An 11,761-nucleotide genomic window follows, 5' to 3' on the forward strand; every position below is an offset into this window, starting at 1 on the left:
AGACATGCCAGGAGATGTTTGGTTGATGGATAAAGCATCGGAGAAGTTTAAGGAAGAGTTGGGTTACAAATCTCATGATTTATATCCCATATAGGCATGTTGATTCCATCACCAAAAAAGAAACTGTTTGCCTGCCTCGTCATGCCCGTCCAAATTACCTGACAGGATGTGAAAGGAGATCATTAATATTACTGCATCCATGAAATGTTTACACTGTTTCACTTTTTCCACATGTTGTTACAGCCAAGTTAACCATTTCCTCAAAATTCCACACACAAATACCCCATTATGACAATGTAGGTTTTTTTAAGTATTTTGCAAATGTATTAATTGTATTAACAATTAATTAATTAATTGATTAATTAATTAATTGTGTCTCTTGATTTGTAAAGACACACATCTGTCTACTTAAAGGCCTGCAGTTGACGGTGCAGGTCAGAGGTCAAACACCAAGCATGAAATCAAAGCAGTTGAAGGTGTCAGTGAGGCTCAGTGGGCTTCATCATTTATAAATGGAAGAAATTGGAGCCATCAGGACTCTTTGTAAAGTCTAAACTGAGCAATTGGATTGAAAGGTTTTAGTCGGATGTCTTGCTGCAGAAGGAACTGGAGAGGACAGATGGAAAGATGAAAGCAGCAGAAACATCCTGGGAGAAAAACTGCTCCAGCGCTCTCTTGGCCTCAGACTGGGGCGCCCAGCCGGACTCCAGACTGGAATCTGATCGAAGGTCTCAGGATAGATCTGAAAATGGCTGCACAGATGTCACCATCCACCATCCATGAATTTGCAAAACAACAAATGCAATTTGGTCTAAAGCTGCAACATAACAAAACGTGGAAAAAGTGAAGCACCAGATGAGCTGCGGAGAAGCAGCCAAGAGGCCCCTGGTAAATCTGGAAACATTACTGAGATCTGAAGATGGCAAGTGAATCTGTTAGCAGTTTTAATCGTCACAAATGTAGCCAGAAGAAAGCCGGTTTGTTTCGTAGTCTCTGTAACAGTGAGAATGAAGGGGCGCTGTGGTGGGTGTTAAGCACAACCCCTGCTTAAGGCCTCGACTAAGGCCACGTTGAGGACTAAGGCCTGATGTCACAAGTTCAATTCCTGTGCTGGTGACCTTTGCTGCACGTCTTTCCCCTTCTCTCATTGGCCACTTTCCTGTCAATTCACTATCAAATAAAAGCCACAAGAGCCAATAAAACCTTAAAAACAAAACATTCAGAATAAACATGCTTTGGTCCAATAAAACCAAAATATATCTATTTCTCTGTACATCATCCTAAACATACATGGTGAAAGTATGACACTCTGGACTGGTTATCCAATATTAGAGAGAGGAAAACTGGTCAGAGACGGTTGGAAAGTAGGTAGAGCTAAAAACGGGGTGATCCCGGATGAAAGTGTGGAAGAGATGACCTGACATGTGACCTGACTGGATGGAGGTTCATCTTCCAGCTGGACACAAACATGTTCATGCAATCCTAGAAACAGACAAAGCTTCCAATTTATGACAAAGCATATTCTGAGAGTAAGATCTAAATGAAATTAAAAATCTATGGGAACAATTGTAAGAGACTATTATTCCTCCCAGACTTAGCATGAGTGAAAGCACAAAAAAACATCAGGCAATAATTTTAGTCCCTAGATGTGCCGTTAAAAGGGATTAATAAATACACATGCCAAACTTTTCAGATTTTTATTTCTATAAAACATTGGAGAACCATATTCTTTTTTATGTTATTGTTTTTTTATGCATAAAAAGTATGCACTGCTTTATGTTAGTCTGTTCAGTTGATGATTAGGTGTATTTCACTAAGATGAAAGTCTGAACTAATAAAACACAAGTTTCCTTTTTGATATGCAGGCCGCTTTTGTCTTTACACACATTAAAAAAAACATAAAAACCTACAAGTAAACAGATAGCTGCCAGGAGAAATTACTCTATGGTCCAACTCACTATGACTTGGCTTCAGACACATAGCTTAAAGCGCGATATGACGCATTTTTTCATGAACTCATGAGCATTAAAATACAGACTCTGCTGCAAGGCAAATGCATTTATGCCACTAACATTAATTATGTTGTTCTCACCTGTCCCTTCAAGGTTAGTTCCTTCTCCAGGTCTTCTATCTTGGCTTTGTACCGCAGTACGTCCGACTGCAGTTGCTCGTGAGCCTGAAACATTAGGAAATCCAAACTCTTTTATGTAGTAAGTTAAGTTAATTAAGTTTTCCAAGAAAATTGTTTTGTGTGTCATCTTTCCTCATGTTCAGATCTGTTAGAACCTGGGGTCATGCCTCTGTGCACCACATTTCTTTTGTGCACATAAGTGTTTTAACACCTATGAAAATTTTGCTATTAAGTATGTGCAGAAGTCAGGAAAAGAAAAGAAGACATATATACAGCACATGAATAATATACTGAAACAATGTTGATTTTTATCCAAGGTGTGTTCTCCCATATTGCAAATCCACAACAAAATTACAAAATATTTTCCTCATTTTAAACACCCACTGCAATCTAAGAATAAAAAGACTTTCACAAGTTCAAGGCTAGAATACCTTATTTCCATAATAATACCCAATCCTAATTATAATCTAAAAGCCGCCACCTCATCAAAGAACATGACTGCAGAAGTCATGATAAGAATTTGCCAGTTGAGCATATCTATAAATCCTCTAACTTTAGCTTTACTTCACTGGTCCTAATCATTAAGACCTTCTGTATCTACAGACTTTGATTTTCATGTATTTTTCACTGAGCCTTTCACATTTGGACTCCAGTCTTGGTTTTCTTCTGGCTTTAAAGTTTCAAAAAGCTGAAGATTAAGTCAAGTTTATAAGAAAAAAAACTTTGGTTTGGGTTCAAAAGAACCAAAGGTTTGAATTTCTAACTGCTGCCTTTTGTGATGCACCTGACTCTGATAAATCCACCTTTTCATGCAGTAAAAAGGCAAATTTAGCAAACATTGATTTAAAATGTTCAATGCATGGAGTGTTTTGCGGTGACATCTGTTGTGAAATAACACTATGGATGGACTAAACTATGAGCTATGCCTCTGGATGAAACTGGTGTATGATACTCCTGACCACAAGTGAGCACATAAAGAAGTTAATACAAACTGAACTATGGCACTAGAAGTAATCTTTTTGTCAACTTAAAATGTTTTCACAAGACTTCTGCATTCCACCTTTAGGAGAATGAATGTAAGGTCACAATAAAAGAAAAAGCAAGATATAATATTAGATTAATATAACTGTAACATCTCAAAAGTGTGAGATATAAATAAACCAGAATCAGACTTCAAATGTTATTTTCTGATTTAAGAAAAATAAAAGTACCCTTTGAATCCTGCCTCAGGCTGCTTTTCACCTCACCTACCAAAAACAATCTCTCTACTGGAAACACTTTCTGACCCATGAATGAAACAGCTGGAAGCTTGGATTTAAGGGAACAAACAAGCTGAAGTTGAGGGAAGATGAGAAAAAATAGGACCACAAACTGCTACAGGTGTTTTTACTTTTTGTTTCCTCCTTTCATAAAACAAATTTGCTCATTTTGTCAGATTGTATTAAATCAATATCCATCTCTCTAAACATTCTTGCTCTAAAGGATTCTTGTTTTCTTTTGCACTTTTTGATATATTTCGTAATTTTGAACATGAAAATACATATAACTATTGCAAACTAAAAGTAATGAAAAATATGTTCCTTAAGGAATTGAAGAGAGGCTGATTTGCCTTTTCACAACGACTAAACACAGAATTAGACAAATTACATTATAAATCTGGTCAATAGTGAGTCTCCCAGTGAGGTGACCATGGCCATCAGGTGCAGTGTGTGGTACCTTGGCCTCCATCTCTGCATCCAGAATGCCTCCCTTCTGCTCCTGCAGCAGGGCGTAGGCTCGTTGAAGGGCCTGGTATTCCCTGGTCAGCTGGCGAAACCGTAACTCAGATTCTTCGTTTGCGAGCCCCTGGTTTGACACACATGGAAAAGAATTATAATTTTAAGGATTAACATCTCAAGGTTTTGCTAATGTTTACAATAATTACATTCATTTGTGAACAAAAGGTCTTACATCGGCCATGTCTTCATCAGGAGTAGCTGGGGTTCTGTCCATTCGAAACGACGCCACTGAGGAAGACTCAGAGTCCATCGACTCTTCATCATAGCCAAAGAAGGTGTCTACTACGATGTGTCTCTGCACAGAAACACAGCTGTGGTTTTCCAACAGTATGCTTTCCTGTCAATGTTTCAGAGGATTTCCCAATAGCTGATTGAAACATTTAGCATGAAAAGACAAATGCACTGCTAAAAATACTGATATATTATATTATTATCCTTTTTGATAAAAAAAAATAATAATAATTTGCAACCTTCACTGGTCTTGAGCTTCTTTTATGCCTCTTCTTTCGCAGCAGTTTTTCACGATCCTGGAAGCAGGACACGGATGACAGAACAAATAAAGTTACATCAATGCTGAACACTGAATGATTGATTGAGAGATGCAATCAATATAAAAACAATGCTTTATCACTCATGAACATGTGCTATACTTTAAGAAGTTTGTTTGTATTCTGGACACTTCCAGGGAAACATTTAAGCTGGAAAAACTTCAGAGAATTTCAGAAAATTTGGCAGTTTGCTCATCAGACCAATTCTATGTCAATAAAAAAATAAAAAGGGATTTTTAACTGACTTTTTTGAAGAAATCCTGAAATGAAAATGATATTTTATTACTCATCTCTAGTTTTGTTCTCAGCGTACATTTTGGTTTGTGTAAAAAAGACACTTTGGCAGACAGACGGAGTAAACATACTCTCGTTAGTTCATCAATCATGCTTTGTTGCTCCAGCACTTGAAGTTTGAGGAAGGCTATTTCCTGGTCATCATGAGCTTGGTCCAGGTCATTAAGGGACTTCAGCTTCTTCAGAGGAGGATGGGAGCCTATCCTCTCCTTCTGCACACAGCAACAACAAAGGTCACCATGTGTGACTGTTGATCAGCCGTTAGAAACACTGACGGAGACGTGACCCTGCTGACCATTTCAAGGTTCTCCTTTGTCAGGCTCTTCAGCTTCTCCTCCAGCTTCTGAATGTTCTGAGTCAAGTCGTCGTTCCTCTTATTCAGCAGCTTGTTCTTGTCCAGTAGGGGTTTGCACTGCTTTTCAGACTCTCTAACTCGCTTTAGCTGTTGGAAAAGAAAATGGTGGTCAGACATGTGGCACAGCAAACAGGTTAGTCTAAGCTTTCCCTGATCAATATCATTTAAAATGACTAAAATCTGTTCAATTTGCTAATTGCCAGTATATTAGAATTGTTATTAAAGACATATTGGTACTTCAGCTTTGACTTCCTGGTTGATTGAAGAAGTTTCCTCTGTATTTTCACATATTTTCCTTTATTAATGATCCCATTATTTTTCTGAAGTGATCCCGCCTTGATGATATAACAGATGAATGTGGAACCTTAAACATCTGGACATTGTACCTGATGACGAACCAGGTCTAAACCAGGTCTAAATCTTGACTGACTTATTTTGATTTTTCTAAAATATTACACAAGAAAGCTGTGTGAGGTGCTACCTTAAAAGAAATTCACATTTCTGCCTCAAATGCTGTGAACTGAGCCATCATAAGTTTAAACTGCCATAACATGTATAATAAAAATATACATGTATAGTTTTATGGCATATAATAAATATGAATGACTTTGGTTATCATCCCTTACCAAATTTATGAAAAGTTTAGAGTAATGTCCTTGTCAAACGACGTTTGACTAAAGTCAAAAGGGTTGGAGACATCTTTTTATTTCTCTTTCTCACTGTTTGCATTTTAATTATGTTTTTTTTTAACTCTTTCTCACATGCTGTTTTTATTTTAATTATGTAAAGCACTTTGAAATGCCTTGCTGCTGAAATGTGCTATACAAATAAAATTTGATTGAAATTTGATAATGTGTTAGTGAGAAGAAAACTCTATACTTTATGTTTTAAAACAAAATTGACCGTTTCTTCATACCAGTTCATTTCTCTCATCCCCCAGCAGCGAGTTGCGATCCTCCAACTTGCGTATGGTTGAATTAAGTTCAGCAATTCGCCGCTGATTTCTTCGCAGGTCCTGAAGCAAAAAAAAGCACAGATTTAATATGTGAAGGATCAATTTTTTCATAATTTGAATTTAATTCTATTGGAGCAAAACCACCTGATCAGTTTCTACTGAAGTTCAAATTGATATGTTGAAGAAACGGATTTGCAGAAATTTTCAAAACTTCACATTTGCTGCTCTGCAACCTCAAACTTTAATGTATTTTATCAGGGCTTTATGTAACAGATCATTTCAACATTGTGTGAAATGGTGAATTAAGGTAGAAAGAGACATATGAGAAAAATTACTTTTAAAATGAATGTGTGAAAAGTAGATTTATATTCAGCACCTCCATCCTTATACCCCAAAAATAAAAATTAGCTGAATTTTCTTCTTCAAGATGTGAGGAACTGGTAGCGATATCCAAAAAGTTTTACAGCTGATATTGCAGTAATAACTCAGGTGTGGTGAATACACACATACTCGAGACATTTTTCAGATATTTATATTTAGAAGAAGAGGAAAAGTCATAAGCCATTTTCTTCCACTTCACATCTACACTCTGTGTTATTTTGCACAGATGAGCCTGATTAAACACAGAGGTTTCAGGCTGGAATTTAAAACATGAAATAATCCCTATAAACTGCCTCATATTTAAAAGCTAAATGCTGGCCTTGTTTAATGATGGATTTAACTGAAAAATAACCTACAAACAGTTTTTACTGTCTGTTTTCACTAAGGGGTGTAAGCAGCTAAAGAAGAAGATACAATCAGAAAACACCACAGATCCTTAAAATTGAGGAAACATTATTAAAATCTTCCATGTGTTTGTTTAATGCTGAAACTTTATCCGTGCGTCAGCTGCAGACCTGATCACTGATGTTCAGCACTTATCTTTCATGGTCACAGCACAAGAGTACAGAAGAATGAAAAACATTTTTCTAACAGTCATAATCAAGGTTGAAAATTCTGACATTGTGCCAATTGTACACATCAGTCAAAATGTAGAGGTTTTTAAGCCTAACTGTATGTCTAATTTTAAACAGTTAGGCTTAAAATTAGACATATGCCTGCCAGGCTTAGTTTTAACATTATCATCAAAAGATTAAAGCTGACAAGAGGGCAGTCTTCTCATTAAAGGTAAGGAACAAAAGTGAAAACAATATTAGTGCATAGAATCTGTTTTTATTTACACCATAAACTGTTGAATACTTAATAATAAATTGGAAATCTTATTTCTAGTATTACAGCAATAAAATCACATTTACAGAGCAGCGTTTTGCATGTTTTCACTGGTATTTGTGAATTTATTTTGGTGATGAAGTCCACGTGTTGAAAGGTCTTATTGTCCTCACTCTAAACTTTTGGCTCCTTCTCAGCGTCTCCGTCAGAGTCAGGTTTCCAAATGTTAATATTACTTCCTGTCAGAAGACCACAGAGGCTAAATTAAAAGATTATACTAAACCTAAATATGCCAGGGATATAAATTCCTTTGGGTTTAATATAAACAGATGTTCAGCCTGGAGTCTGAGGGAGCTTCATGGCTTCTTTGTCATATTTTGCTCCACAGCCTTGAATGCTAAAATTCTGTGGATTCCCTATAATCTTTTAAAAATCTGCACTCTGTATAGTGTTTTGTTTCAGTCAATCTTTTCATTAGAAAATTTTCTAACTGACATAAACTAGGAGATTTAATCTTAAAAATTACTTCCTCCCTTTGTCCAGAAGACTACGGTATTCTTGTGTTTTCTTTGTGGCATTACATAATTCAATCTTTTGTTTCCATAAACCCAATTGAGATCAGTTTGTTTTTGATTATGCTTACAGTAAGTCCACTTTTTATTAAAATTCTAAAAATGAACTTTTCTGCTTACAGGGCTTCCACAGTGCTCTGCGCCATCGCCAGCTCTTCCTGGGATTTCCCTTTTTGGACTTCCCAGGCCGCACTCTGCCTCTTTGACGAGGAACAGTTGTTCATCCAGGGCGTCTTTCTGCAGCTGCAGCTTCTGCAGGCAGCCAGCAGTGGACTCCAGCTCCTTCTCCAGGGAGAAAATGGTGCGGTCTTTAGATTTGATTTCATCCACCTTTTGTGACAGAAAAGGAAATTATTGAGTGAAAGGAGTCTTATCTGACATATGAATAATGTTGTTATTGAAAACATCATTGTTCAGCTGTTTTGAAACAGTAAAATACAAAGTAAATCAATGCAACACATCGTGATACAAAATGTTTCAACAGTTTGTCCAAACATAAGTAGGAATCCTATAAACCTGGAGAAGATCATTCTGGGAAACTGCAGGCTCAGAGCTAACATAACTGGACTGGCTCACATGAACGGATGGAAACTGAATCACTTTTCTCATTTCTGGCTTTGTTTGGCTCCCTATTTATTAAATCACTGTCAGTGCATACCAGCCTGCGGATGTCCCTCTCACAGTCCCACTTGATTTTAGAGATTTGTTCCTGATGCTGCTGGTGCTCGACTCGCAGGTCTCCAGCCTTCATCTTGTCTGCCTGGATCATGTTGCTCAGAGCCTCGTCGGTCTGCTTCTTGGCGTTCTTCAGCTCGACTATCTCCTGCAGGAGCTTCACTCTCTCCTGGTCGAAGAAACGCCGTGCCTCCTCTCTGGCTTCCAGGGTCAGCGCTGTGCGCACCTGAAGAGGAATAAAACATGTTTTATTAAAAAAAGGATTGGATTTTTGTTCTGTAATGACCGCCATTTTTTATTTCTTTTTACTTTACCTGTTACTTGTTCAGCAGCTAAATTTTAAAATCCCCCTTTAAAGCACAATTTGAGCTTTTGCACTTATGCCCATCAAAAAACAAAGGCACTACAATAAATGGATTAAATAACCGTCTAACTTTCTATTACTGTAAACCCAAAACAGATTTTCTTCTCAAAATGAAGATCTTTGTAACTTAAATATGTAAACTTGATGTTTGGTCACATGATCCCAGCACACAAAATGCCCAAGTGAGTTTTTTGAATTATCCTAAAACTTTTCAGTTCTGGCAGCAAAAGGTGAGATTTGCAAAATCAGACAAGTGAGGAAGACGGATTTTTCTTCATTTCCAATAAAACAATCTTGTCTGAAAATAGTTTTACATCAAAGGGACAAGCCGGAGTATGGGATTACAACAACACTTCATGCCATGTACAGCAGACACCTTGAGCAGTGAGTCTGCAGTGAGATCACTATAGCAACCATAGGGGTTGTTTGTGAGCATAAAGTTGCTAACATTGGAAAAGATTTTGTTTTACTGTGATTTTTACTAATTCACCAACTTTACTAGATATGCTTTCTCAATTTGTTAAACAGAAAACGAAACATTACTTCCACATGTTCACACATTTAACTGCAGCATTAACGTTTCTGTGTCTGAGTCCTGTGACATTCACTGTCCTAGTTAAAATATGTAGCTGATACAAGTCTTAACAAGTAAAACAATGGCTGATTATGTGGAGAAAAGAAAGACTTGCACTGAATGGCTAATGTAAAGCACGCTTTCCTGGAGACGCAGTCATATTAAATGTTCTGGCTGCAAATTTTTATTTTTGATTTAGTACAATTTTTGTCACAAGTGGTCACTTAGGGAACTGCGGTCTGCAGGCCATGAAAAGCCTTGCAGTGCTCTTCATGTCCTAGGGAGAGTGAGAGCACTTCTCTTTCTCCCTCGATAAATCACAGTATGGAGCCTTTATTTATTATTCTTTCTTTCACATAAGATCCACAAACATGGGCAGCATTAAGAAGGAAAACTTGAAGAAAGTTGGTATAATAAACTTACTTTTTCTCCACTGCCATCCCGAATGGCGTTCAGGGCGGTTTTGAGCCGTTGGTTCTCTTGGTCCTTGATCTTGGCATGCCGTGCCAGCTCCTGCTCATGCTGCCGCGTCAGGTTTTCCCTGAGAGCCTGAAGCTCTTTCTGCTTCTCCTCGTGCCATTTGGCCCGCTGCTCCGTCAACATGGCAGTGTGGCGGTGCTGCTCCTGCTCTCGCACCCGCTTTACCTCTTGCACCTTGTCTCGTTCCAGCTTGCTTACCTGAAGCAGGAAAAGAGGAATTTATTGGACAATTTTTACATTTTCCTTTCCTTTAGAATTTGCAAAGTAAAATAGGTCACATTAAGGTGTAGAGCCTGGTGTATTTTTGACTGTACCTTGCATTTCTCTTGGTGCAGCTCTATCTGGATGTCAGTTAGTTTGGACCTGAGATCTTCATTGGCTGCTTGTAAGGCAGAAATCAGGGCTTCGGGCTTCTCGCCCTTCGTACGACCTTTCTTAGCCATCAGTAACAGTCTAGAGAACCGCTCCTGTAGCTTTCATTGAGACTCTAGAGAAACCTTCCAAGTTGTTCCTGAGATTTCCAGTTCCTCCTCCTCCTCATTCTCCTGTTAAACTTTAGGGCTGGGGGGGTCCAGGAGAAGCAGAGGGGACAAAGAGTAAGTCACTTAGTCTACATTGATATTCTTGTGTCAAAATGGTCCAATGAATGTACAGACCTGAGACCAAATGGAAATGAGGATTAATAATAAAAAAACAGTTCTTGAAAGATGCTTTCAATTTAATCTGAGATTGAGCTTTATTAAAAATAAAAATGAAAGATCATTTCTGTCTGCAGAAATGGTTAGAGACAGCCTAAAATACTGGGAGCCATAATTTCATCAAAAGGTGGTTATACAAAATACAGACTAAGAGAGGCTTTAATACAAACATGCACAGCACAAATCTTTTGAAATCTTCCAGTCACTCCATGAATGTGTTGGTCCATCAATCAACACTATAATCAAAGTTTATTGAAGTTTGTGGTGCTGCTATAACAACATGTTGGCAAGTTTAAGAGTTATGTGTAATTAATCGCATACCAATCCACCATGATAAGATCTTCATTTCATGTTCACCATGTGAGTGAACAGAGATATTTGAAGATCACACAAACTTACAAAGAACAGACAAGCTAAAATGATATCTAGAGGGCAGAATGAAAGGTGAGAAAAAATCGACTCATCAATGAAACATCTGACAGCCTGTTAGAGTTAGTCACTGAGAAACATGAAAATTAACCATCAGTCATTCAAAACGAACCTTGAAGCAAATGGGTGACATTGATTGATGTGTAAATAAGCTCTGGGTTTCTGTGTGACCCTTTCAAATTGGAGAATTGGCACAGAACTTTCACAGGAAAGTAACACTGCAATGTTCTTGATGGGAAAAACCTACATTCCTGACTTTCATCCGAGTGATACATTAGTCTTTGCAAACAAGCCAACAATAAAAACTAATGACTGAGGTGTTCATCTGTCCTTGAAACTGCTTTAATTTGACAGCATATTTGATATCATTGCCTGTTTGTGGCCAATGTTATGCATTTATTGTTTGTATATTCAAACAATTTTTCCATCCCTTATACTGAGTTGAATGATTTAAATTTTGACAATGTTTCAATTAACGCTCAATTAACATTTAAAAATTCAAGACCATTTCTATCCTTGTAACCATGGTAACTTCACACAAAGTACACACATTGTCTGCATTGGTACTGGGGAGGCGTCCCACTGGACTTTATCTCTAATGATAGTCAGGACATTCTCTCTTATTAGTTTTTCTGACAGAAACATACCGTATTTCATCTGAACAGGAGGTTCTGTAGACCAGGGCCAAGACCAGGACCA

General features: G+C 37.6%; 1 protein-coding gene across 2 annotated transcripts in view; it reads right to left on the reverse strand.

Annotated features, from left to right (window-relative positions):
* The window catches only part of jakmip2 (janus kinase and microtubule interacting protein 2), a 46,035-nt gene that overhangs the window by 12,037 nt on the left and 22,237 nt on the right, over window positions 1-11,761 (reverse strand). For both annotated transcript variants that reach the window (XM_007562061.2, XM_007562062.2), the window contains exons 2-12: window positions 10,250-10,496; window positions 9,879-10,133; window positions 8,501-8,743; window positions 7,963-8,172; window positions 6,023-6,121; window positions 5,047-5,193; window positions 4,823-4,963; window positions 4,380-4,436; window positions 4,082-4,204; window positions 3,848-3,976; window positions 2,093-2,176 (exon numbers count right to left, since the gene is read on the reverse strand). In XM_007562061.2, the coding sequence (XP_007562123.1) occupies window positions 2,093-2,176; window positions 3,848-3,976; window positions 4,082-4,204; window positions 4,380-4,436; window positions 4,823-4,963; window positions 5,047-5,193; window positions 6,023-6,121; window positions 7,963-8,172; window positions 8,501-8,743; window positions 9,879-10,133; window positions 10,250-10,378 (1,617 nt within the window). In that variant the 5' untranslated portion in view covers window positions 10,379-10,496. The remainder of the gene's footprint in view (window positions 1-2,092; window positions 2,177-3,847; window positions 3,977-4,081; window positions 4,205-4,379; window positions 4,437-4,822; window positions 4,964-5,046; window positions 5,194-6,022; window positions 6,122-7,962; window positions 8,173-8,500; window positions 8,744-9,878; window positions 10,134-10,249; window positions 10,497-11,761) is intronic.

The sequence above is a fragment of the Poecilia formosa genome, unplaced genomic scaffold (genome assembly GCF_000485575.1).
Source record: "Poecilia formosa unplaced genomic scaffold, Poecilia_formosa-5.1.2 Scaffold133, whole genome shotgun sequence".
NCBI lineage: Eukaryota > Metazoa > Chordata > Actinopteri > Cyprinodontiformes > Poeciliidae > Poecilia > Poecilia formosa.